This window comes from Phanerochaete carnosa (genome assembly GCF_000300595.1).
Source record: "Phanerochaete carnosa HHB-10118-sp unplaced genomic scaffold PHACAscaffold_3, whole genome shotgun sequence".
Lineage (NCBI taxonomy): Eukaryota > Fungi > Basidiomycota > Agaricomycetes > Polyporales > Phanerochaetaceae > Phanerochaete > Phanerochaete carnosa.
Genome location: NW_006767630.1, coordinates 2,838,131 through 2,858,028, shown reverse-complemented (window position 1 = coordinate 2,858,028; position 19,898 = coordinate 2,838,131). Strand labels below are relative to the sequence as shown.

Here is a 19,898-nt window from a genome sequence, read left to right as displayed (position 1 = left end):
CAGCGTTTGATGTCTGTTGATCACAGCGGGCGCGAACCCGACTCAGGAGGCTCGTCCAAATAATAGGGAACACACAACACTCCAAATCATGTTATAACGTTATGAACCATCCGTAGATTACATTCGGCTTCCACGCGATATAGCTAGACGTTACGTTTTCCACCGTGCCGATCAGACCATGTACGACATGTCGGGTCCGCGTACTACCAGACGCTATCAACGCACAGCCGACACCTGGCAGCGCGGCTTTCCACGACGTGTTCTACGCACTCTACAGCTTTGCTAAAGTCTGTTCGTCCGTGACTTTGACGATTCTGGCATACTAAGAGTGAGCATAGTGTGTCAAAATAGCAAACACAAAGACGCACAGCTTCCCGGCGTTGCCTCCAGAGAAGAGCAGTGGTAGCGCCTCCGGACACTTCTCGATTCCTTCGACGACGTGGAACTGTCGCTTCAGTGTTCCTTCTTGAATCATCTTAGACAGCTCCTGTCGTGCTTGTGTCCAGCGGTGCGCGTAGTCAAGGCTGAGATTCACATCAGCGTGAGACAAATACAACAACGTTCTGACACTTGCACCAGGAAGCCCTCGATGACGGCTCTCTTGGCAATGAGGTTGAGGTATTCGGTAATGCCCTTTGGTGGTGAGTCTGTAATCGATTAATGAAAGCGGTACATATCACGACTGGAATGACCTACTATAAGCTGCGATTCCTCCTATGCAAAGAATTAGGCTCTGTCGGCCACTGAAAAGCCAGCTTGAACGGACACATACCACAAAGCGCGACCCGTGCACCCTGATTCAGCCTTCTGAGAGCCAAATCGAGGATATCGCCTCCGACATTGTCAAAATATACATCCAAGTACCCAACGGCCTCGACGAAGTCCTTCCGGAAGGTTGGGCTCTTGTAGTTGATAGCCTTGTCGACGCCAAGGTCTTTCTCGAGCCAGTCACACTTCTCCTTGGAACCTGCGATGGCGATAACCTTGGCTCCGACCTTCTTGCCAAGCTGGCAGACCACAGAGCCTGTGGCTCCTGCAGCACCAGAAACAACCAACGTCTCGCCAGCCTTGATTTTGCCAACATCGAACAGACCCTATCAATGATTGCGGATCAGACGGAGCCGAACGTGTCACACGGCGCTACTCACAAAGTAGGCGGTGAGACCTGAAGCGTTTTGTCATAATCATGCATTTAACTTTCGTGCAGACTCGCCACGTACCCGTTAATCCCAGAGGGCCCAACAGGTCAATTAGCTCACAACCTTGAGGAACCCTAGGAGTGGCTGTCAGTGTGTGACAAAGTTTGGATTCGAGATTACATACTCGACTTTTCGCACGGTCTTATGTTCGTGCGCGTGGATACCGTAGTCCCTCCAACCTGCGTATCGGCTTTTCAGTAATATAACTTGAGTAATGCAAGCAGGCGCCACAACCTAGGAAGCCATCGACTATATCCCCGACTTTCAGCTGGCTCCCCGGGCCCGCCTCAACCACAACACCTAGACCGCCACTGCGCATAACGTCGCCAATCTTGACAGGTTCCATGTAGCCTCCGCTAGTATTTATCCACGTGCGCTGCGCCGGGTCCAGCGACAAGTACAGCGTCTTCACGAGCACCTCGTTCTGCTTCGGCTTCAGGTCGAACGGTACCTTTTCAACACGGAAGGTCTTGGGCGTGATGTCGCCCGTGGGCCGCTCTTGCAGGGTAATGCGTGTGTACGTTGACGGGGCCATGATGTGCTGGGGCAAGTGTGATATTGAATCTTCATGTCCACGCTGTCAGCATATATACTGCCAGGGAATCAGATCGAAGAAGTCGTGCCTCCGGCTCCGGCCTGGGTGTGTCCGAAACATGATTGCCACATTCTTGTATACTTGTAGGATTGTGAGCGCGCCTTAAACAAGTGCACCAGAGTTCACCAATGAATAGCGCATCGTAGGTACGGACATATAGGCGCTACAGGTTGCTCATTCGTCGTAGGATCGTAATCTGGCATAGCCTGAGTTTGAATTTTTCGGCTGCTAGAAAGCAGCTAACATGGACATGAGACGCCCGTCCGCTTAGAAATCTTGCCCCCGCATCCTTCTATCACTGGATGGAAAGCGCGGTTTTGTCCTTGCCGTGCAAGATCGATCAAAAACTGATATAACAAGGACCTGGGTTTCTCCGGTTTTCATCTGGGAAAAACCAAAAGACAAAATTCAGCTTTCCACCAGTGGATGCCTTTCCACAGCCGTCTACAGAGCTTTGTAGACTAGATTTCAGAATAAATCGGACACGGCATCACGGCAGATCTTACTTACCACTGTTTCGGTCTAAACAGCTGCGTTTACAGACCCGAACTCTGGAAGGGGGGTCGGACCCCCCAGACCAGATTCTACGTTTATAGACGTGATTTCAAACTCCGCATGCGTCGTTGCACTTGCTGCCCCACTTACGCCGCCCTCCGTCTTGCTAAATGTGTACAGTGATATTATAAATGGAACATATGGTATTGCCTGTCTGGCCTTCGGGTGAAATCGGGACCGAGGTAGGTATGTGGTGAGCTCGTCGACGTTCAATGTATACGGCGTGATCGTCCGGTGACCAAGAGTGATGCTGCCCCAAAAACGGCCCCTTGGAGCACTTCATTGGCAGCAGATTTGTGCTCATCTTCCAACTGCTGCCAGAGCAGTGTTAAGTTAGGGTCTATCAGCGATACACAGAGCGAACGCGTCCGCTCGAGTGTATCAGCCCGCAGTCGCACTTTCGAACTCCGCTTACGAAGCGAAATATTCTGTTTCTTCACTCTTGGTTGCTGTGGTTTTATAGATAGGTACCATTAGACCCTAGATTGTAGTTTACACTCCGCACTATATTCTGGAATCTGAAAAAACCCTGTGGAAAGGCATCCAGTTGCCGTGTTGTTTTACAGCAGTTTTCTCCTCAATTTGCCTCGGCGTACAATCGAGGAAAAATCGGGTCCTATTTGACCGCTTTTGTCCAGATTCTCTTAGAAAAATTGCGCTTACCGCCCTGTGTCTCCAAAAGCGGACGTATTCCCAGCGAATGCTTGCCTATGCTTGCGAAAGTGCTGACAGGAAGCGTCTGCTGGACCGGCGGGCAGATCTTAAGCTTCTTAAGAAGTAACGGCGCCTTCTCAAAGTCAAAACAAGGCCGATTGAAAAAATTTTGAGGACGCGGCGCTCGTGTGCAATGCTAGTGGGCCCGCAACTGCACAATTATCGAATACGCGGACGTGGCTCCTGTCTAAAGTCGAGCAAGCGGATCTCGATAGATGAAAGTCAGGTCCTCCATGGCCACCAGCTATCGGCGAGCTGTGCGCGTACAGTTGGTTGTGGCCTGCAACACCGGGCTGTTACGTGACGAGCATATCTTCTCGAGCATGCAGGTGGCGCGAGTTTATTGAACAGGTATACGCGTGTAGCTATCGGGTACAACTAGTTACAGCGCGAACAGAACCAAGCCGCTTTGCTTCGAAGCACTAAAGACATCTAACAACTGACACCAGCAGCAGCACTAAGCAATTAGACTATTCGCATCGCGAAAGCCAAAAGCTCTGAGAACAAATCCAGACCTTCAAGGTTCCAAGCATTGACCAGCACAGAACAATATATAAACAATAAAAATTTGCAGCATCCAACGATCCTGATCTGCGTAAGACGCGTAAAGCGTGAAGAGGGGTATCATCAGGCGATAATCGTGATAAGGTGGTCGATTACATGGAGACGAAGAAGGCGGCGACAGCGGCAAGAGCGACGAAAGAGCCGCCAATCTTGTGTGCGACGGAGGCACTGTTAGAGTTGGGGAGGACGCCAGCGTTGGCGGCACCGATAGGGACAGCAGCGGGCTCAGAAGACTCGGAGACGGGCGCGGTGTCAGTGGGAGTAGAATCCGCAGGAATGCTGAAGTCAGCGGGGACGGTCAGACTGCGAAGCTACAGTGAGGAGAAGATCAAAAAATTCATGGTAAATACACACGTTGTAGCAGGAGTGACAGCCGGAATCGGGGGTGCCGCAGAGGATGCAACGCCGGATGCAACAGCCGAGACGTTAGCAGATGTCAAGGGAGCAACAGAAGACGAAGAGGTAGCTGCAAGGCACGAGCTGTCATCGCTTCCTCCGACGGTGATCTAATGAGAACAGTACAATTAGACATAAAAATACGTGCTACTACGTAAGATACGCACAGTTCCGCTCCAGGCTTCGTTCTCGTTGGCATCGACAAGGGAGAGCATCACTTGAGTGCCAGCGGGAAGGTTGACGTTCCAAGTGATAGACTGATTCTGTAGTTGATCACCGAGATCCGCGCTGTACAGAAAAACTTAGCATCGCAGGCTTTGACATAAAACAGACTGTATACGTACAGAACCTTGTCACTGTCACAAGGAGCATCACTAGGAACGACGACGAGGTCGAAAGGTGGGGCACCACTGGTCCAGGTGATCAACGCACTCTGGCACTATTGTACGAGATTGTCGTGGTCAGAGGTTGTAGTGTAGGCCAGAAATTTAAAGTGTACATGCCTGGGTCATGACGGGAGTGTCAATGGTAAAGGCATCCTGAGCGCTGACGCCACGAACGGCTAGGGCTGAGAGAAGGGCACCAGCAGAAACGAGTGTGGTGAACATTTCGGTGATATCTGTACAAAGAATGACTATAGAGCAAGAAAGCTCTGCGGTTCAGAAGCCCAAGACTGAGAGGGAGAAGGGGGAGAAGGCAAGCAAGACTTGGTTGCGACGAGGGGAAAAGATGACACGCGCGCTCTTCCCTTGCTACGCCAATCCGGCGTCTGATCCGACGATCGTTTCCTATTCAGGACAGATGCACAACGTAGCTCCGCCATCATGTGTGTTATGATTGGCGCCAATAACTGTGACTCGTAACGCGTAAAGCGCTGTGACTAATGGCGAAGGCACCGACATGCGCGTCAAGGCGAAATTGTTGGCACCTTGAACCTCCTCGTCCATGTCCCAAATAGAATGAGCCACTTTGAATTCCAACGCACACGTTCGACGAATAAACTACCTCAAGGATGGGTGTCAAGTCGCTCTGGAGTCTTCTGGAGCCAGTCGGCCGACCAGTCCCGTGAGCAATGTCACATTTCAGCCATGATTCGGACTGACACCGTAAAGGCTGGAGACCATGGAGGGTAAGGCCATGGCCATAGACTCTAGTATTTGGATATATCAGTTCCAAGCCACCATGCGCGACAAAGAGGGTCGTGGTCTGGTCAACGCGCATGTGCTTGGATTCTTGCGACGTATCAGCAAGCTGCTCTTCTACGGGATCAAGCCAGTCTTTGTCTTTGATGGCGGTGCGCCCGCTCTCAAACGAACAACTATCGTGCGTTCCTTACCAGATTATTCCGATACTTGCGCTGATATTGTCAAAGTCTGAGAGAAAGAATAAGAAGAGCGGGGCCGCTGCCAGCCATGCAAAGGTGGCCGAACGGCTGCTTGCCGCACACATGCGCAGGGAAGCTGTTAGCCAGGCGCAGAAGTACGTCGCCCGAAAGCCACCGTGTATTATGATGCCAATATACGCTGCAGGGTTCAAGGGTTTAAAAGCAAGGCCGGTGGTCCGGTGATCTTAGATGAGAATACTGTATACCTTGAGGACTTGGAAAATCCCCAACCCGCCAAGCCCCAAACACCTGCCAAACAGACGTCAATGCCGACTGAGCAATCACCTCCCTCGTCGAAGAAGAATAGTCGCTGGCACGACCATGACCCATACAGGCTGCCGGACGTCAACATGAACGAAATGATCGCAAATGCGACTCGTTCGGTTGCGCCAGATCCCCGTTTAGCGACTGAGGAAGAGTTGCGTTCTTTCATAGAGGAAATGCGCCCCGATGACTTCGATGTCTCGTCTCTTGCGTTTCGCGAGCTGCCCACGGAGGTGCAATACGAAATCATAGGCGATCTACGTCTTAAGTCTCGCCAGACGTCGTACAAACGACTTCAGAACATGCTCAAAAATGCGAAGACTCCGATGGATTTCTCCAAAGAGCAGATTAAGAATTTGAAACAACGCAATTCTCTGACGCAACAGCTTCTAACCACCACGGATAGCATCGGAAAAGCGCACGTGGAAATTCCGATTCGTATTGCCAGTGAACGAAACAAGCAGTACATCTTGGTCAAGAACGAGGGCGAAGGCGGCGGATGGGTCCTCGGCGTGCGAGACGAAGGCACCCGCGCAAAGCCTATAGAGATTGATCAAGATGAGCCCGCACCGCAAAAGCAAGAGGTCGGAGCAAAAAGAGCCCTTGACGATGCCGGAGAGGATAGTGACATGGACATGGAAGAAGTACCTATGTGTGTCCCTTTCGTGTCATAACGTGTCGACAGGTTACTCATATTTCCTGCAGATCTGTAGGTGCGGCTGTGGATCCTGACTTGCGCGAATATCGTCGCAGGCAGGCTCTGTCCGCTCTGTCGAAGCGTTATTCGCCGAAGAAGCTGACTCCCCTGACCACAAAGCCGCCGCGCAAGGATAGCAAGCCTCTCTTTGCACCGGAGGACGGCGAGGCCGGACAGGCACCGAGCGACGATGAGATGGATCCTGAACTCGTCAGCGCCATCCAGGAGTCTTTGATTGATGAAGAAGCTCGTGAGCTTGAAAGGGCAATCGTGGCTTCCAGAGCGGATTCTTCTCGCTCTCGTCACATTCACGATATCCCTGGATCGAATGTAGGGGCCTCTAGCTCGCGTTCTACATTGGACAGCGCTCTGCCGCAAACACCCAGAGCAGGCTCAAGTTCACATGACCTCCAGCTCCTCGAGGATATGCGTGATTCGGACGATGAATTGTACGCGTCGCCGACACGCCTGGAGACAGCCTTGTCCATCGCGAATGCAGGACCTAAGAAGCCGTCACCTCCGCAGAGGAAAAGTGCGAGCCAACGTTTTCTTCATGACTTCGGCATGCCGACATTGCTGCTGTCGGAGGAGCAACAGCAGGTGCAAGCCCATCCCGTATCCCGGACACTCGATGATTCGGGCTCGGAGGACGACGACATGGTAAAAGTCCCACTTCAAGCTTCCCCACTTCGGTTTTCATCGGGTGCACCAGCTGTCGAACATTCTCTCGCTGCAATCTCGACTCGAGATGTGTCTCCGGCATCACCCGTCATGGAGGCGAACCGCATCCCGGAGTCTCTCTCCAGCGATGAGGACGAGGAGATGGAGGAGATTCTTCCTCAAGTCTATGATTCACCATCTACACACCATCTGAATGCATCTTTGACCGCCTCAGCTGCTGCAGTCACGTCGAGTACGACGGAAGTCTTCGTGGCAGAAGCTGTAGTAGCCGCCTCATCCCAGCATTCTCGTGCATCCTTGCACTCTGTTATCTCAGTCTCTAATCGTCGAGCTACTGTGACAGTCGACGAAAGCAAGAATCGATTCTACGAAGCCCCGCCGCCTGTACCCGACACGTCTCTTTCGCCCAACAATAGTTCTTCCCCCGAGTCCGACGGCGAGCCCTGGTCTCGTCCCCTCTCTCCTTCTGATGACCCCGCTGCGGAGGTCCCACAGAAAGAGAAGGCCGACGAGGACTGGGATGCCGCGCAGGAAATAGACCCACACGTGGAGGAGAGCGAGTACGCGCAGTTCGTTTCACAAATGCGCGGACGTAACCTGGACGAGGTCCGGAAGGAGATCGACGACGAGATAAGGGCGCTTAAAGAGCAAAGGAAAATCGCGATGCGCGACTCGGAGGATATCACCCACCAAATGATTTCTCAGGTTATGGTATGCGCCCCGTACCTTCGTATGTTTCAACTAGTTGACAGCACGGCGCGGAGATGATGCTCCGCCTCTTCGGTATCCCGTACATTACCGCGCCAATGGAGGCAGAAGCACAATGCGCCGAGCTCCTCGCGCTCGGACTCGTCGACGGCATCATCACAGATGATTCGGACGTCTTTCTGTTCGGCGGCGCCCGCGTGCTTAAAAATATGTTCAACCAGTCCAAGACTGTTGAATGCTTCCTGCTGTCAGACCTCGGGCGCGAGCTAGGACTTGAACGCGAAAAGCTCATTCGTCTGGCGTATTTGCTTGGGAGCGACTACACAGAGGGCTTGCCAGGTGTCGGGCCCGTAGTTGCGATGGAGCTACTGACGGAGTTCTCCGGGTCTGACGGCCTGCACAAGTTCAGGGAGTGGTGGAGGAAAGTCCAAAGCGGCAGGGACACGCTTGAGGACAACAAAAGCAAATTCCGGAAACGTTTTGTGGGTGTATTTTGGTCCTGATGTCCTTACCGATCTCCAACCTATCTTTGGCAGAAAAAGCGTTTCAAAGAACTCTATCTTCCAGAAGATTGGCCCAACCCTACAGTCGTGAGTTGCATGTGCACTGTCTCTGCGTTGTTCTTAACATGACTGTGTCTCAGCGAGATGCCTACTATCACCCCACAGTGGATAGCTCGGAAGAGCCATTTAAATGGGGCTTGCCGGACCTCGATGCTCTCAGGCAGTGCGTTACCTGCCGTAACGTAGGTATGGTTATCCTCACAATTATTTCTGAATTAGATTCTTCAACGCCGAGCTGGGTTGGGCGCAAGAAAAGGTGGATGATCTGTTGCTGCCCGTTATCCACAAGATGGGCAAACGCAATCAGGTGAGTCCGCGGCGCACCAAGTACCGCATGGCGCGCTCACGTTATCGTAGGCTGGCAACACCAATCGGCAAGGGAACCTCAACACGTTCTTCGATGTTCCGACAGGAGCGGGAGCACCTCGCAAAAGGCAAGCATATGCAAGCAAGCGGCTGCAGCAAGTTGTAGCGGACTTCCGGAAACAAGCGCAGTTGCGACCGTCGTCGCCTTTGGAGAATGCGTCTGAAAACGAGTACGAAGAGGGCGAGGAAGCTCGGCCCAAGAAGAAGCAGAAGCCAAGCAGGAAGTTAGACCCTACTAGGAGCAGCGGAACTGTACGGGGTAAACGAGGTCGTGGCCGTGGTCGTAGTGGCGGCACGTCTGCATTGCGGAAAAAAAAGGGGCAGGAGTTGTCAGGCTCGGAATCTGATTCGTCTTCGGAAGGAGTGCCTTTGGCACAACCCGTCGAACCTGCCGCACAAGCACCGAACCTTCGTCCACGGCCGAGGCCCGCTTACAAGCAGGCAATCCTTGAGGGTGATGAGCACAATGACACGGGGTAATCACGTTGCATGCCAAGCGGTAGTGTAGGAGTGTCGCGCCTAATGTATCAGTTTACCATACCATAGCGTCAATATACCTTCTGGTCTGACGATTGCTTGCGTCCGGACACTCAGTAGAACGCCTTAAATCAACTAATATTCAAAGCAGTACTCGCGACGATCATTCCTCGTCCTCCTGGCTTTCCGGCCTCGCCTGAGGAAATGCATCAGCCTTGCCCCAAAGCGCATACCGGCACCGAATCGGCGTACCTTGTTCTCCGCAAGTCCGCCAAGCTCTTCCTGGAGGCCATCGAAGGGGTACTCGCGTCGAACGGCAGGCATCTCTGCCTGGACAGCATAGCAGAGGATGCCGATACCGGCGAATGTTCCGACCGCGATGATGAAGTTGCGAAGAGCTCGTGGAGGGTCTACTACGGGTGCGTCCGGACCCCACATGGAGAGTATCTCCTCCTGCTCGTGAAGCTGCGCGCGATAGACGTGTTAGGTTCGGCGATATGCTAAGCGAGAATATACGCACAGGTTCGCCGAAGTTGCGACGCATCTGTGGGTCGTCCCAGCCTAAGGGTGAACGGCGCTGCTTTGAGACGTACGGGAGCTCTGGGTATCCCGCGAGCTGGGGGTCCTTGGAAGGCGGGTACTCTACATGTGGAACAGGTGTGGCATAGGTGCGGACTGCGTTCGCAGTGGCTCTGCGGAGGCTTGCTGCAGGACGTGCAGCGATACGGAGGGCTTGCATGACGAGCGAGAGGTAATGATTCTTTCTAGGTTTTCTCCGGTAAGCGCGGGTTGTAGCGCGGGAGGATAATTCAAGTTCCAATCATGGGCATATCGTGCTGGACGCGTCTCCCGAACCGCGTGCACAGCGCGCTCTGGGGGTTGACCGAGGCACTGATGCTACCGCCAACACGATGCGGCATAATACAAACAGATGGGTCAAAAAAGATCGCTGTTATGACACACCCATACACACCACGGAACAGGTAACTCCCTATATGTTAAAGCCCGAGCCACCACCCAGGGTCCCCGCAGAATCCTCGCCCTCCGCTTGTCGCCTTAGCCACCCACCTCGTCGACTAACGAGCTGTTTGCTCCGATATGTCCTCGCCCAATATCACTAGAAACATACCCATTGGTGATAGAAACCCCCGCAAGAGCAACAGAAATCTGGGCGAAGTCTGGGACCCAGTGCAGTACTCGTCAGAGCAGCTAGCTTTGTATGTAGAGCGAGTACACGTCTTCTCTAAAGCTGATAATCGATTTGTAGTGATAGCTGGAACTTCATGTTTTTGAGATCCCTTTGCAAGGGTCTCACCGCCCGCCAGGGTATCCCGCCCTCCAGCGTACTCGACATTGGGTGCAGCTGCGGCCTTTGGGTCGTGGAAGCCGCCCACCAGTGGCCTGTAAGCGTCTCCGCACATTTTTCTCATGTCAGCATAAACACCGCGTCAAGGACTGTAAATTCATCGGTTTTGACTGCCGCCAAGTCCTGCCTGACTTGAAGAGGTTCGCCGAACAGCCAGGTGTCGGCAACATCGTTGACCGGATCCGCTGGGTGCACGGTAACTTGTGAGCACCGTTCATATTTCTTTCCGCCCTCAGAGAGCCCGGAGCTGATTCATGCAGCCTTGATCCGTTGCCATTTAAAGCGAGCAGCTTCGATTTTGTCCGCATTTGCGGCATTGGAATTAGCGTCCCGGAAGACGAGGTTTGTCCTGTCCTTTGATTGTAATAATCTCCGCTAACGATGGGCAGTGGGGGCACTTGTTGCAGGTACGCGCCGCGGCGCTTCATTGGGGATGATCTCTCTAATTTTGTAGGAAGTTTCAAGGGTCCTGATTCCTGGCGGATATGTCGAGGTTCGTGCTGTCGTGTTGAGCGACCGTAAATAGTGACGCCGATACTTGCTTGGCCTGCAGATTATTGAAGATGACCTCATCTTCCCCTGTGGCTCTCAGCCAGACTGGACCAAATTCGAGGTTGTGCCCATCCTTAAGGCGCCAAGCACCGACACCATTTCTGATCCGCCAAAGTCACCGACCCTCTCCCGCCGGCTCACTCGCAGACCCTCTTCTTCGCGCCTCGTCTCCTCTCTTTTCCCGTCAGACTCGAACCCCAACAATCCCAACGATCCGTTCGCAAGCCCAGTGGAGTCCGAACGCATCGACTACCTCGAGGTGCTCGACCCAAAGAATCACGCAAAATTGAAGGCCGCGTGGGACCGCTTGCTCCTCAACCGCTTCCTCCCTCCCGGTCTGCTCTCGGTGCTTCAGTTCTACTTCGCTACCGAGTTTGAAGAGGAGCAGACGTTCCCGACAATCCAGATCACGCTCCCACCGAACACCCGGATGTACGAGCCGAAGGCATCGGACCCTGGACCTCCTGTTCTCCCTCATATCTTCCCCTTGCCCGACGTCCTTGTACCCCGCAACTTCTCGACAGTGACGGACCTGCAGTTTGAAGAGTACCGCAGATATGCCGAGGGAGGACCGCCGGGCCCGATCACCTCGTCGACGTGGGCAGCGATGCACCTCGGGCGCACGGTCGCACTCGTCGCCGGCTGCAAGCAGGCGATCTTTGAGGAGTACAAGAGCCTCGAAGGACCCCCGCCGACGACGCAGAACGCGATTTCTGACATGAAGGACGAGTTCAACGCGGCGTGGTTGAACTGGGAATGGTGAGCGCCACCGCCATCTCTCGAAGCGCGATGCTCATGCGGCTGAAGCGACATGCGAGACCGCATGCGCATGCGCACCTTCATGGACAGTGCCGTGGCGTGGACGCAGGAAGCACCCGATGAGCCACCTGACGTGAAGGATTGGCGAAACCGTGCAGGCTTCATGGAGGTCGACGAAGAGAACCCAATTCTGGACCATCGTATCTGTAGATCTATGAGAGCGTTCGTTGGACGTAAGCCGTTCAACCGCGATATCGCTTGAGCTTAACTATAGAGACTGTTGTCCAAAATCAAGTATGGAAGATCAAATGCAGACGCGAGAGAAGACCACTAGCATATAGTAAGGTAAACAACGATAATCTACAAGTACAGGCCTTCAGGAGTGCCCTCATTCTTCCGGTACAAGACCTGCAGCAACGATCAGCGCGACATTCACACGGGCTGAGATCAAAGCGTCGCACCTTCTCTCTCGCTTCGGTAAAGTCCGCTTTCGTTACGCGCATACGCCGTTCTCGGAGAGCAAGAAGGCCCGCCTCGGTACACACCGCCTTGATGTCCGCACCGGAGAGGTCGTCTTTCGTCGTGATGAACTCTTCGAGGTCGACATCCTCCGCGAGACTCATGCGGGCAGTGTGCAGCTTGAAGATGTGCCGCTTTGTCTTGATGTCCGGTAACGGGAACTCGATCTTTCGGTCGATACGTCCCGGACGGATAAGTGCGGGGTCAAGAGTCTCGATCCTGTTCGTGGCCATGATCACCTTGACGTCACCTCGCGAGTCGAAGCCGTCCAGCTGGTTCAGCAGTTCCAACATGGTACGCTGGATCTCACGCTCGCCTCCGGACGTTGAGTCATATCTGCAAAAAATAAGTTGCCGCGTAGGAGCGGGCTTTAATAGTTTACTCACCGCTTCGTACCAATGGCATCAATCTCGTCAATGAAGACGATACTCGGTGCGTGCTCCTCGGCTACTCGGAACAGCTCTCGGACAAGCTTAGGGCCGTCTCCAAGGTACTTTTGAATAAGCTCTGAACCGACTATTCGCAAGAAGGTAGCGGACGTCTGGTTCGCGACGGCCTTGGCGAGCAGCGTCTTTCCTGTACCGGGTACGCCATACAGAATGACACCCTTTGGTGGCTTGATGCCCATTTCCTCGTACAGCTCTGGGTGCGTGAGCGGTAGCTCGACCGCCTCCTGCAGAAGAAGTTAGAGAAAGTGAAGTTGTGAAAGTAGTGGAAATAGACCTTGATCTCCTGAATTTGCTGCTCCAGTCCACCAATGTCCGCATAGCTCTCCGTAGGCGCTTTGTCGAGCTTCATAACGTTGACCATAGGATCTGTATCGTCCTTGAGGACACCAATGACGGCATGTGTCTTGTGATGAAGCAACACGGTGCAGCTAGGCTCGAGTTGGTCCTTGTCAACAAAGCTCATTATTGAGACATAGTATTCCGGACCGGATGCAGTGCTGATGATGGCATGGTCGTCGTCAATAATCTCCTCGAGTGTGCCCACCGCCATAGGTGTACCCCGCAAGTCGTCGACTTTCGACCTGTCCTCCTCGCTCTTGTCCTGCGGCGCGGCTTCAGGCTTCAGGCGCTCTTGATTGCTAATGTACTCCTCCTCAAGAAGCATGTAGTCCTTGATACGCTCCATCTTGAGCAGCCGTAGCCGACAGCGAGTGGTTGGGTACACAGGCGGAAGTTTCGAAGCAGCTGCCGGGCCTTTCTTCTTCTTACGTCCTACACGAGTTGGCACAGGTGGCTCCCATTTCTTCTTCTGAGGTTCATTTTTCTTGTCGCCGTCTTTACCGCCTTGCTGACCTCCTGGAAAGCCTGGAGGAAGGCCTCCGGGAAACCCGCTTGGAAAGCCTGACGGTGCGTTACCCTGTTCACTCTGAAGTGAGTAGACAGAGGAGTTGGCGTTTGCAGAGATAAACCCACCATTTTTCCGAGCGAGGGGTGTAAGAGGTTGTGTCGTAAAGTCGTGAACGCAGGAGGAAAGGGGAGTGGTAAGCGGTTAAAGCAGCGCGACGCGTCACTCTGTTCAGCCACGTGGACCACGTGGCTCGTATACCGCCGCCGGCGCGCAACGCCCGTCTCGCTCAAGCTTTGCTCACACCGATTTAATATTCCTCGCCCTCCACGACGACAAGATGCAGAGACCTGAAGACAGCATGATGACTCCTTTGACTTCCACGTCGCGGTTTATCCAGGCAGGTTCGTGGGCTGCGCGTGAGGCACTTGCCTACGGGATACACATCATGACATGCTACATTCGCAGACGACGATGACGACCTCGACGAAGAGGCTATCCCCGGGTTCTCGCACCCAGGGATGCCAGTCACGCCTACAAGTGCGGTATCAGACAAAGGGAAAAGTCGTGCGACCGAGCAGCTCGCCACCCTGTCTGAAGGCTCACAGCATCCCCGTACGCCGCTTTCGGGGAACATTGGCAGTGTGCCGAATGGCGCTCCCCAGTCCGCGAGACAGACAGTCGGTGGTGTGAGGGTTGAGACTCGGTAAGTGGTATGTGTCATCTCCCTTTCCATACTCATGTAGTTTGCAGACAAACAGGAGTGGATACACTGGACGAGCCTGTCACCACTACTATCGTTAGTAGTCTGCCATACGCGTTTCCCGACCTTACTCACACCTGCCACATTAGGGGCGTGATCTCTTATCGATATACACCAAGCTCGTTCAAGTGCTCTACCCACCGAGAGGAGGCGCTTCCCGAGAAGTATTGAGGTGCGGTGACAGTATCCGTTTATCATACGGCTTCTAACTTTGTGGGCGCAGAGATTGGGATTTATGGGGGCCATTCCTGTTTTGTTTGACTCTGGGCATCCTCCTGAGTGTCAATGTGCGTAGCGATCATTCACATTGGGCGCCGTGTTTACCTCGCGTAGGCCTCAGCTTCACAATCACTGGGTGTGTTCTCAAGTGTCGTGGCTATCATTTCATCGGGCTCCCTTGTTGTGACAATACAGGCCAAGGTGAAAGATCTCTTCTCGAATCAGGCTGTTGCTGACCCTCCGCGTTTGTAGCTGCTCGGCGGCAGAGTGTGAGTTTCACCACGCGATGGCACGGATTCTCTTGGCTTACCCATCTGCTAGGTCTTTCTTTCAGGGTCTCTGCGTTTTCGGATACTGCGTCGCGCCATTGAATGTTGCTGCTCTAGTCTCCACGTTCGTCCATCTCATCTATGTCAGAGCTCCGATAGCCCTCGCCGCCTGGGCCTGGTGCGTATGGGGTGAGTATGGTTCCACTATGCGTCTTTCGTCCTGTACTCACTTGTGCTCGCAGCGGCCGTCAACTTCCTTGATGGCACAAAGATCGAGCAACAGCGAATATTCCTCGCCGTATATCCGCTATTGTATGCTATATTTGTTCGTTGTGAACGACACAGGCTGACCATTAATAATTCAGGCTTTTCTACTTCATCCTTGCTTGGATGATTATTATCCAATGATGGGTCGTCTTGGCTCTCAATCACCCGTTCAAATACAGTATCATTGAACATCTCGTCAGCGTAATTGCGTGCACAAGGGACACAAAGGGACATACAACTAACCGAGGCTGCTGCCAATGTGTCTCATTTCTTAGTATCGGCAGCATCGTCAAGTATAATCATCGCTGCACTCTCCTACACTCCGGTTCCATTGAAATATATTACGCGGGGTTGTCCAAACACCAGACATCTACTGTATATGCAAAATGACCCGAGAGATGTAAGGAGCGACTGGGGACTCAGTGCGATGCGAAGATGTTGAGACGGAAGGTGCTTGCAACAGGTCAACCAAGAGAGAAACTTAAAGAACAGCTGAGTATCGGGCGGCGGCAGGACGATCAAGACTCGGGGCGACCTCTTGCTGTCATGATGTAGTGACCAAAGCTGCCTCGTCTTCGGACGGAATGATGGTAGAGGTCTTGATTCGCAAAAAGGCCCTGGCAGTCATGGCGGTCTGGACGATCACGACAGCTACATAGGCTGTGACGGCCATTGCGATGTACTGCTCGGCATCATCTGTTGTACGATGCGCTGCATGCTCCATGTCGAAGCTGGAGATGACGGCAGACGCAACGCGGTACATGATGAATGCGGCAATACCGCTGAAGATAAGCAGGTGCGTGAGCATGGACTACGTCGATGACCGCATAGGGACTCTGTACCTTGCGGTCGAAGTGAATGGGGTGGCGAGAATCAATGGCATGCTGACACACGAGGTACTGATAGCTGTCGCACCCTATGTGAGCAAGATTGCGTAAGTGATAGGCATCGGCAGCGATCATCAACCGGCTCACCGTGATCCAAGCCAATGTAACATAGCACGAACTGGAGACGTGCGTCAGTGTGTCCATAAAGAGTACGCTCAACATGAGACCAGAGAGCAGGTTCGCCATGCTTAGCACGATGAGTGCTCGCAACACGAGATGCTTCTCTACTTCAGCTCTGGTCTCTTCCATGTTGAAATACGTAATGGACCTGTGGACGATGCTTCAGCGTAGATAGGTGTATCACGGAGGACGTACATACAGGATTGTGGCCAGAGACACCAAGACGTTGTAATAAGATTGAGTGTTGTACTTCTTCATGTAGAGCTGAAATGGCACAGCATCGACTACTGGACATCCGATGCGACGTGGGGAGGCGTTGTCAATTGTGAGGACGCCAGTCAACTGCCTGCGATGGAGTTGAAATACTGCAACGCCAATTACGACGTCCAACGAGGTGATGCCCTTTATGGCGCCTTCAACAAAGAGTGCGTTGAGTGAGGACCACGAGACCATGGTGTGTCGATGCGGGGACTTTTAGGCTGAGGGGTAGGGCTGAAGATATAGAGGTTCCTATATCTGTATGTGAGGGGCTATGGGCATCAGGAACATGGCGAATCACACACACACCTTGCTACTCACGTGGAAGTACAGCCCTCAAATAGTCCGAGGCGCAGCAGCAAAAAGTGCCAAAATATGAATTATAATGTCACCCGCAGGCCCGATAGGTGGGGAGAAAACTTGGAAAGGGTTCAGCCAGGTCTGCTTAAAGGGAGAGATGGAGCATAGGACGGCCTGCAGCACTGCCATCGAAGGAGTCCTTGACTTGCTGCTACCCCTCAAAGCGGTTTCATAGTACGATAGATGCACCGGAAAGCATCGCCCGCAACTCGAAATGAATAGGACGAAGTCATCTGTCCTTGCCTACCGGTGCAAAACCTGTGAGCTTCACACGGACAAGTACGATAGCTGCGGTACACAGAAGATGGCCATAGAATATTGGATCATCCAAGCATACCCGAAGATGCGCATTTACGCGCGATAGGACAAACGAGGCGCAGAGCTACTTGGCAGTTGCGGTTCAAGAAGTGCACAGCCGTGGCCAGAGCGCGGCTGGCGCTTTCTCACAAGTTCTTTCTCTCTTCGTCCACAAACGACACGGCCTCGTGTGCTCTTTACGCTGCAGCTGTTCTCCATAATGCTACGTGTCAACGTAGCAACCACAGCTTGGTCCAGTGTGCCGTGTTTACGCCGCCTGCTACCCCGCCAATTAGACCAATCTTTGATGCGGAACGCCGCAGTCTTAGGATTGACACGGAGGGATGCATATATAACCGGGGACATCTCCCTGCGTTTTCTTTATCGCGCCTGCAATCTAGCTTCACTGCTCTCTCATGTCGCATAAATTCGCTGCAAATCGATGCGTTAACCATTTCTGCGACAAGAATTCTGGCCATTTCTCCCTGCCCATAAGCACTACCCCTCAGGACACGGGCGAGAGCTTCCGTTGGTCTAGTAACCAAGCGGACGTGCTCTCCGACCAACTTGACACCAGTATTCTCGTTACTGGCCTGCTTCTCAGGCGAGTCGCTTTATTACACGACGAACGAACCAGCCAGCCTGACGGCCCCCTCGTAAAGCCCAATCTACTCAATCACTGCGCTGAGAAGCATTGCATTCACCCCTGTCTTGCGAACGACTGGCCACTTGGCGTGCTTGATTGACGTCGTGGGCCTGCTGACCTCCTTAGCCTTGCGCATGCGCCTTAAGCTCTTGCACCGGGACACCAGGGGACGCAGCGAACGGTTTGCGCAGGTATTCGTGCCCGCAGCCTTTCCTTTAGGGCCTCGCTCACATCCTCCAGGCCGTCCATCTCCAGTGGTCAAAGCGGGCTGTCACCGCCATCCCTCCCATAGTATTAATCGCTAGGTCAGGCATAATCACACGATACTAGTTCTCATACTCAAACTTTGATATGACAGCTCTGTCCTCTTATTCTTGATTGTACTCTCCGGGTCTCTTTTCACGGCGACTAGTGCTGAAGCGGTCCCATACAACACGTACGAGCTGGCAATCGTTGGCAGCGCTCTGGCTTTGTCCGCCGTTCAAATCAGCTCAGTAGCGAAGATGTGTCTCACATTGGGATGACTCAATATAGGCTCCATAATTATGTTTGTGGATATCCGAACGGATAGATAGTATACTCCGGAACGGCCTTACTGAGCCTGACAGTTGGTATGGCCGTTCCAACGGACTTTGGAGTATACAGACACGACTTATTGCGCTTCTGCTTGCTTGCCGATACATACGTTTATTGCTTGTTAGTTGACTCGGAGTGGCAGCGACAGCTCGCGGGGCTGTCGGCAGCAAGCTCTAGCGCAAATGAGTGCGACTGCTGCGTTTTTGAAACGACTGCTGATAGATACACCCAGTCACACGATGAATATGTCCTTCATACTACTAGTATCTGTTGAAGTGTACACACAAATACTGACATCTAATAAATTGCGCCTATGGGGGACTGTTAGAGAAGTGGGTGCCAAAAGTTGAACACTAACTACATATCAAGGTCACAGACAAAAAAAATGACGAAGAGAGAGTTCCGAGAATGCAAATCCGTCGAATTGTTACCAAGATGTAAAACGCGTCCGTGCTAAGAGCCCGGTTTCTCCTTAATTGCCACATCGTGGTCCTTGAGTCGAACAAAGACCCTCGCTGAGACAGTGGAGTGGACAATGACGAGCAAAACATAGAGCGTGATGGTGGTGGCAATGTAGCGTTCGTCACTAGGGTTTGGCTCGCGAGAGCCGAAGATCCAAGCAGTAGCCGCGGCGGCGCGGTACAGAACAAAGCTCAGGGTTGCGCTGGGATACAAAGAAGTCAGCTGATCGGTAAATGTTACTGTAAAGAATGGTTCATACCTGCACGTCCAACCAAATGGTGTGGCAAGGAGGGTCGCCAAGTTGAGGGATTCGGCAGCCTTTGGAACATGGTATCAGCGCTTGCTCAACGCCAGGGCTCAGTGCATACATACGCCAGCCAAAGCAAGTACGCTCGTATTAGAACGCACGACGTCCATGAGTATATCGCTGAAGAGCACGCTGAGGTACAGCCCTGCCATGGCATTCGTCATGCTGACAATGGCGAGGGCCCCAAGGATGCCATGCCTGGGGACATCGGTCTGGACTTGGATATGGAAGCAAACGGCGCTTCAAGATGGAACACGAAGTCAGGAAAAAGTCGAACGCAAGCTATAGCGCAGACGTACTAGATGACACCGAGGGACACGAGTATGTTATACACACAACGCTCGTTATATTGTCTGAGGAGAACACCATAGCGCGCAATGTCGATAGCAGGGGAACTGATCGCAGACGTGGTGGTACTGTTGGTGGCCTCCGCTACCTTTCGGCGGTACAACCGGTTGCTGACGAGCAAGACGACGACGAGAGAAAGGGAGGCAACGGACGCAACTGCTGCACCCCCAGCTCCACCAAGGGGGAAAGAGCCTGCTATCTTGATTAAGTCTGGGACGGAGAGGGATTGCATAGCAGCGAGGATTTGCAGCGGCGAGGATTTCGGTGGTAAATGTAGGCTCGGACTGGGCGGGGGTGGCACGTCAATCTGAGATACTCAGAGATATATACAAACCCAATTGCTGCACTGACGAGGTCAGTATCCTGTGTCATCAGTGACAAGATAGAGGCTATTCACCCTTAGTAAGATAGACCACACAAAAGAGGACTGCAAGCCCGGCCGTAAAGCTTAGCTGGAGTCCTTTCAA

General features: G+C 53.1%; 8 protein-coding genes across 8 annotated transcripts; 3 read left to right on the top strand and 5 right to left on the bottom strand.

The window, feature by feature from the left end:
* Positions 1 to 69: 69 nt before the first annotated feature.
* On the bottom strand, positions 70 to 1,742 carry PHACADRAFT_252595 (uncharacterized protein). Its single transcript, XM_007393596.1, has 9 exons — positions 1,434 to 1,742; positions 1,324 to 1,378; positions 1,221 to 1,273; positions 1,149 to 1,165; positions 773 to 1,094; positions 697 to 714; positions 575 to 647; positions 369 to 524; positions 70 to 314 (listed from the first exon to the last, which is right to left on the bottom strand). The coding sequence occupies exons 1-9, from the start codon at positions 1,732 to 1,734 to the stop codon at positions 272 to 274; spliced, it is 1,038 nt and encodes a 345-aa protein (XP_007393658.1). The 5' UTR covers positions 1,735 to 1,742; the 3' UTR covers positions 70 to 271.
* A 1,655-nt stretch (positions 1,743 to 3,397) lies between these two features.
* PHACADRAFT_252592 (uncharacterized protein) lies at positions 3,398 to 4,679 on the bottom strand. Its single transcript, XM_007393595.1, has 5 exons — positions 4,527 to 4,679; positions 4,368 to 4,462; positions 4,191 to 4,311; positions 3,982 to 4,133; positions 3,398 to 3,930 (listed from the first exon to the last, which is right to left on the bottom strand). The coding sequence occupies exons 1-5, from the start codon at positions 4,629 to 4,631 to the stop codon at positions 3,720 to 3,722; spliced, it is 684 nt and encodes a 227-aa protein (XP_007393657.1). The 5' UTR covers positions 4,632 to 4,679; the 3' UTR covers positions 3,398 to 3,719.
* Positions 4,680 to 5,035: 356 nt separating this feature from the next.
* PHACADRAFT_193460 (uncharacterized protein) lies at positions 5,036 to 9,166 on the top strand (the record flags this gene model as incomplete). Its single annotated transcript, XM_007393594.1, has 10 exons — positions 5,036 to 5,088; positions 5,136 to 5,346; positions 5,396 to 5,502; positions 5,553 to 6,323; positions 6,377 to 7,760; positions 7,802 to 8,239; positions 8,294 to 8,347; positions 8,401 to 8,483; positions 8,540 to 8,627; positions 8,678 to 9,166. 10 exons carry the CDS (start codon positions 5,036 to 5,038, stop codon positions 9,164 to 9,166), a joined length of 3,678 nt encoding a protein of 1,225 aa, XP_007393656.1.
* Positions 9,167 to 9,326: 160 nt separating this feature from the next.
* PHACADRAFT_26846 (uncharacterized protein) lies at positions 9,327 to 9,902 on the bottom strand (the record flags this gene model as incomplete). The annotated part of the gene is made up of 3 exons (XM_007392670.1): positions 9,327 to 9,359; positions 9,416 to 9,628; positions 9,684 to 9,902. The coding sequence occupies 3 exons, from the start codon at positions 9,900 to 9,902 to the stop codon at positions 9,327 to 9,329; spliced, it is 465 nt and encodes a 154-aa protein (XP_007392732.1).
* A 359-nt stretch (positions 9,903 to 10,261) lies between these two features.
* Positions 10,262 to 12,102, top strand: PHACADRAFT_193458 (uncharacterized protein; the record flags this gene model as incomplete). Its single annotated transcript, XM_007393593.1, has 8 exons — positions 10,262 to 10,380; positions 10,431 to 10,566; positions 10,617 to 10,732; positions 10,790 to 10,871; positions 10,919 to 10,936; positions 10,984 to 11,022; positions 11,083 to 11,840; positions 11,889 to 12,102. The coding sequence occupies 8 exons, from the start codon at positions 10,262 to 10,264 to the stop codon at positions 12,100 to 12,102; spliced, it is 1,482 nt and encodes a 493-aa protein (XP_007393655.1).
* On the bottom strand, positions 12,067 to 13,826 carry PHACADRAFT_252589 (uncharacterized protein). The gene is made up of 4 exons (XM_007393592.1): positions 13,781 to 13,826; positions 13,083 to 13,724; positions 12,746 to 13,032; positions 12,067 to 12,695 (listed from the first exon to the last, which is right to left on the bottom strand). Exons 1-4 carry the CDS (start codon positions 13,781 to 13,783, stop codon positions 12,131 to 12,133), a joined length of 1,497 nt encoding a protein of 498 aa, XP_007393654.1. The 5' UTR covers positions 13,784 to 13,826; the 3' UTR covers positions 12,067 to 12,130.
* A 162-nt stretch (positions 13,827 to 13,988) lies between these two features.
* PHACADRAFT_252582 (uncharacterized protein) lies at positions 13,989 to 16,836 on the top strand. The gene is made up of 13 exons (XM_007393591.1): positions 13,989 to 14,056; positions 14,121 to 14,358; positions 14,406 to 14,451; positions 14,505 to 14,587; positions 14,639 to 14,702; positions 14,749 to 14,835; positions 14,887 to 14,903; positions 14,956 to 15,092; positions 15,146 to 15,215; positions 15,269 to 15,952; positions 16,013 to 16,086; positions 16,145 to 16,695; positions 16,758 to 16,836. The coding sequence occupies exons 1-10, from the start codon at positions 13,993 to 13,995 to the stop codon at positions 15,309 to 15,311; spliced, it is 849 nt and encodes a 282-aa protein (XP_007393653.1). The 5' UTR covers positions 13,989 to 13,992; the 3' UTR covers positions 15,312 to 15,952; positions 16,013 to 16,086; positions 16,145 to 16,695; positions 16,758 to 16,836.
* A 651-nt stretch (positions 16,837 to 17,487) lies between these two features.
* PHACADRAFT_252575 (uncharacterized protein) lies at positions 17,488 to 19,765 on the bottom strand. The gene is made up of 6 exons (XM_007393590.1): positions 19,383 to 19,765; positions 19,149 to 19,323; positions 19,036 to 19,094; positions 18,097 to 18,978; positions 17,753 to 18,043; positions 17,488 to 17,694 (listed from the first exon to the last, which is right to left on the bottom strand). Exons 1-4 carry the CDS (start codon positions 19,661 to 19,663, stop codon positions 18,768 to 18,770), a joined length of 726 nt encoding a protein of 241 aa, XP_007393652.1. The 5' UTR covers positions 19,664 to 19,765; the 3' UTR covers positions 17,488 to 17,694; positions 17,753 to 18,043; positions 18,097 to 18,767.
* Between the last annotated feature and the right edge of the window lie 133 nt (positions 19,766 to 19,898).

Excerpts from the sequence above, each read along its gene's own strand:
- PHACADRAFT_252575 (XM_007393590.1), bottom strand. The coding sequence starts at position 19,663 with ATGCAATCCCTCTCCGTCCCAGACTTAATCAAGATAGCAGGCTCTTTC. Across the intron at positions 19,324-19,382 it reads GTGTCCCTCGGTGTCATCTA|CGCCGTTTGCTTCCATATCC; the intron begins GTACGTCTGCGC and ends TCCATCTTGAAG. Across the intron at positions 19,095-19,148 it reads GCGTACTTGCTTTGGCTGGC|GCTGCCGAATCCCTCAACTT; the intron begins GTATGTATGCAC and ends CATGTTCCAAAG.
- PHACADRAFT_252582 (XM_007393591.1), top strand. The coding sequence starts at position 13,993 with ATGCAGAGACCTGAAGACAGCATGATGACTCCTTTGACTTCCACGTCG. Across the intron at positions 14,452-14,504 it reads AGCCTGTCACCACTACTATC|GGGCGTGATCTCTTATCGAT; the intron begins GTTAGTAGTCTG and ends CTGCCACATTAG. Across the intron at positions 15,216-15,268 it reads CTCGCCGTATATCCGCTATT|GCTTTTCTACTTCATCCTTG; the intron begins GTATGCTATATT and ends TTAATAATTCAG.
- PHACADRAFT_252595 (XM_007393596.1), bottom strand. The coding sequence starts at position 1,734 with ATGGCCCCGTCAACGTACACACGCATTACCCTGCAAGAGCGGCCCACG. Across the intron at positions 525-574 it reads GTCATCGAGGGCTTCCTGGT|CCTTGACTACGCGCACCGCT; the intron begins GCAAGTGTCAGA and ends TGTGAATCTCAG. Across the intron at positions 315-368 it reads GGAGGCAACGCCGGGAAGCT|AATCGTCAAAGTCACGGACG; the intron begins GTGCGTCTTTGT and ends TTAGTATGCCAG.
- PHACADRAFT_252589 (XM_007393592.1), bottom strand. Across the intron at positions 13,033-13,082 it reads AGCAAATTCAGGAGATCAAG|GAGGCGGTCGAGCTACCGCT; the intron begins GTCTATTTCCAC and ends CTTCTTCTGCAG. Across the intron at positions 12,696-12,745 it reads GATGCCATTGGTACGAAGCG|ATATGACTCAACGTCCGGAG; the intron begins GTGAGTAAACTA and ends TATTTTTTGCAG.
- PHACADRAFT_252592 (XM_007393595.1), bottom strand. The coding sequence starts at position 4,631 with ATGTTCACCACACTCGTTTCTGCTGGTGCCCTTCTCTCAGCCCTAGCC. Across the intron at positions 4,312-4,367 it reads TGTGACAGTGACAAGGTTCT|CGCGGATCTCGGTGATCAAC; the intron begins GTACGTATACAG and ends TTTTCTGTACAG. Across the intron at positions 4,134-4,190 it reads ACGAAGCCTGGAGCGGAACT|ATCACCGTCGGAGGAAGCGA; the intron begins GTGCGTATCTTA and ends TGTTCTCATTAG.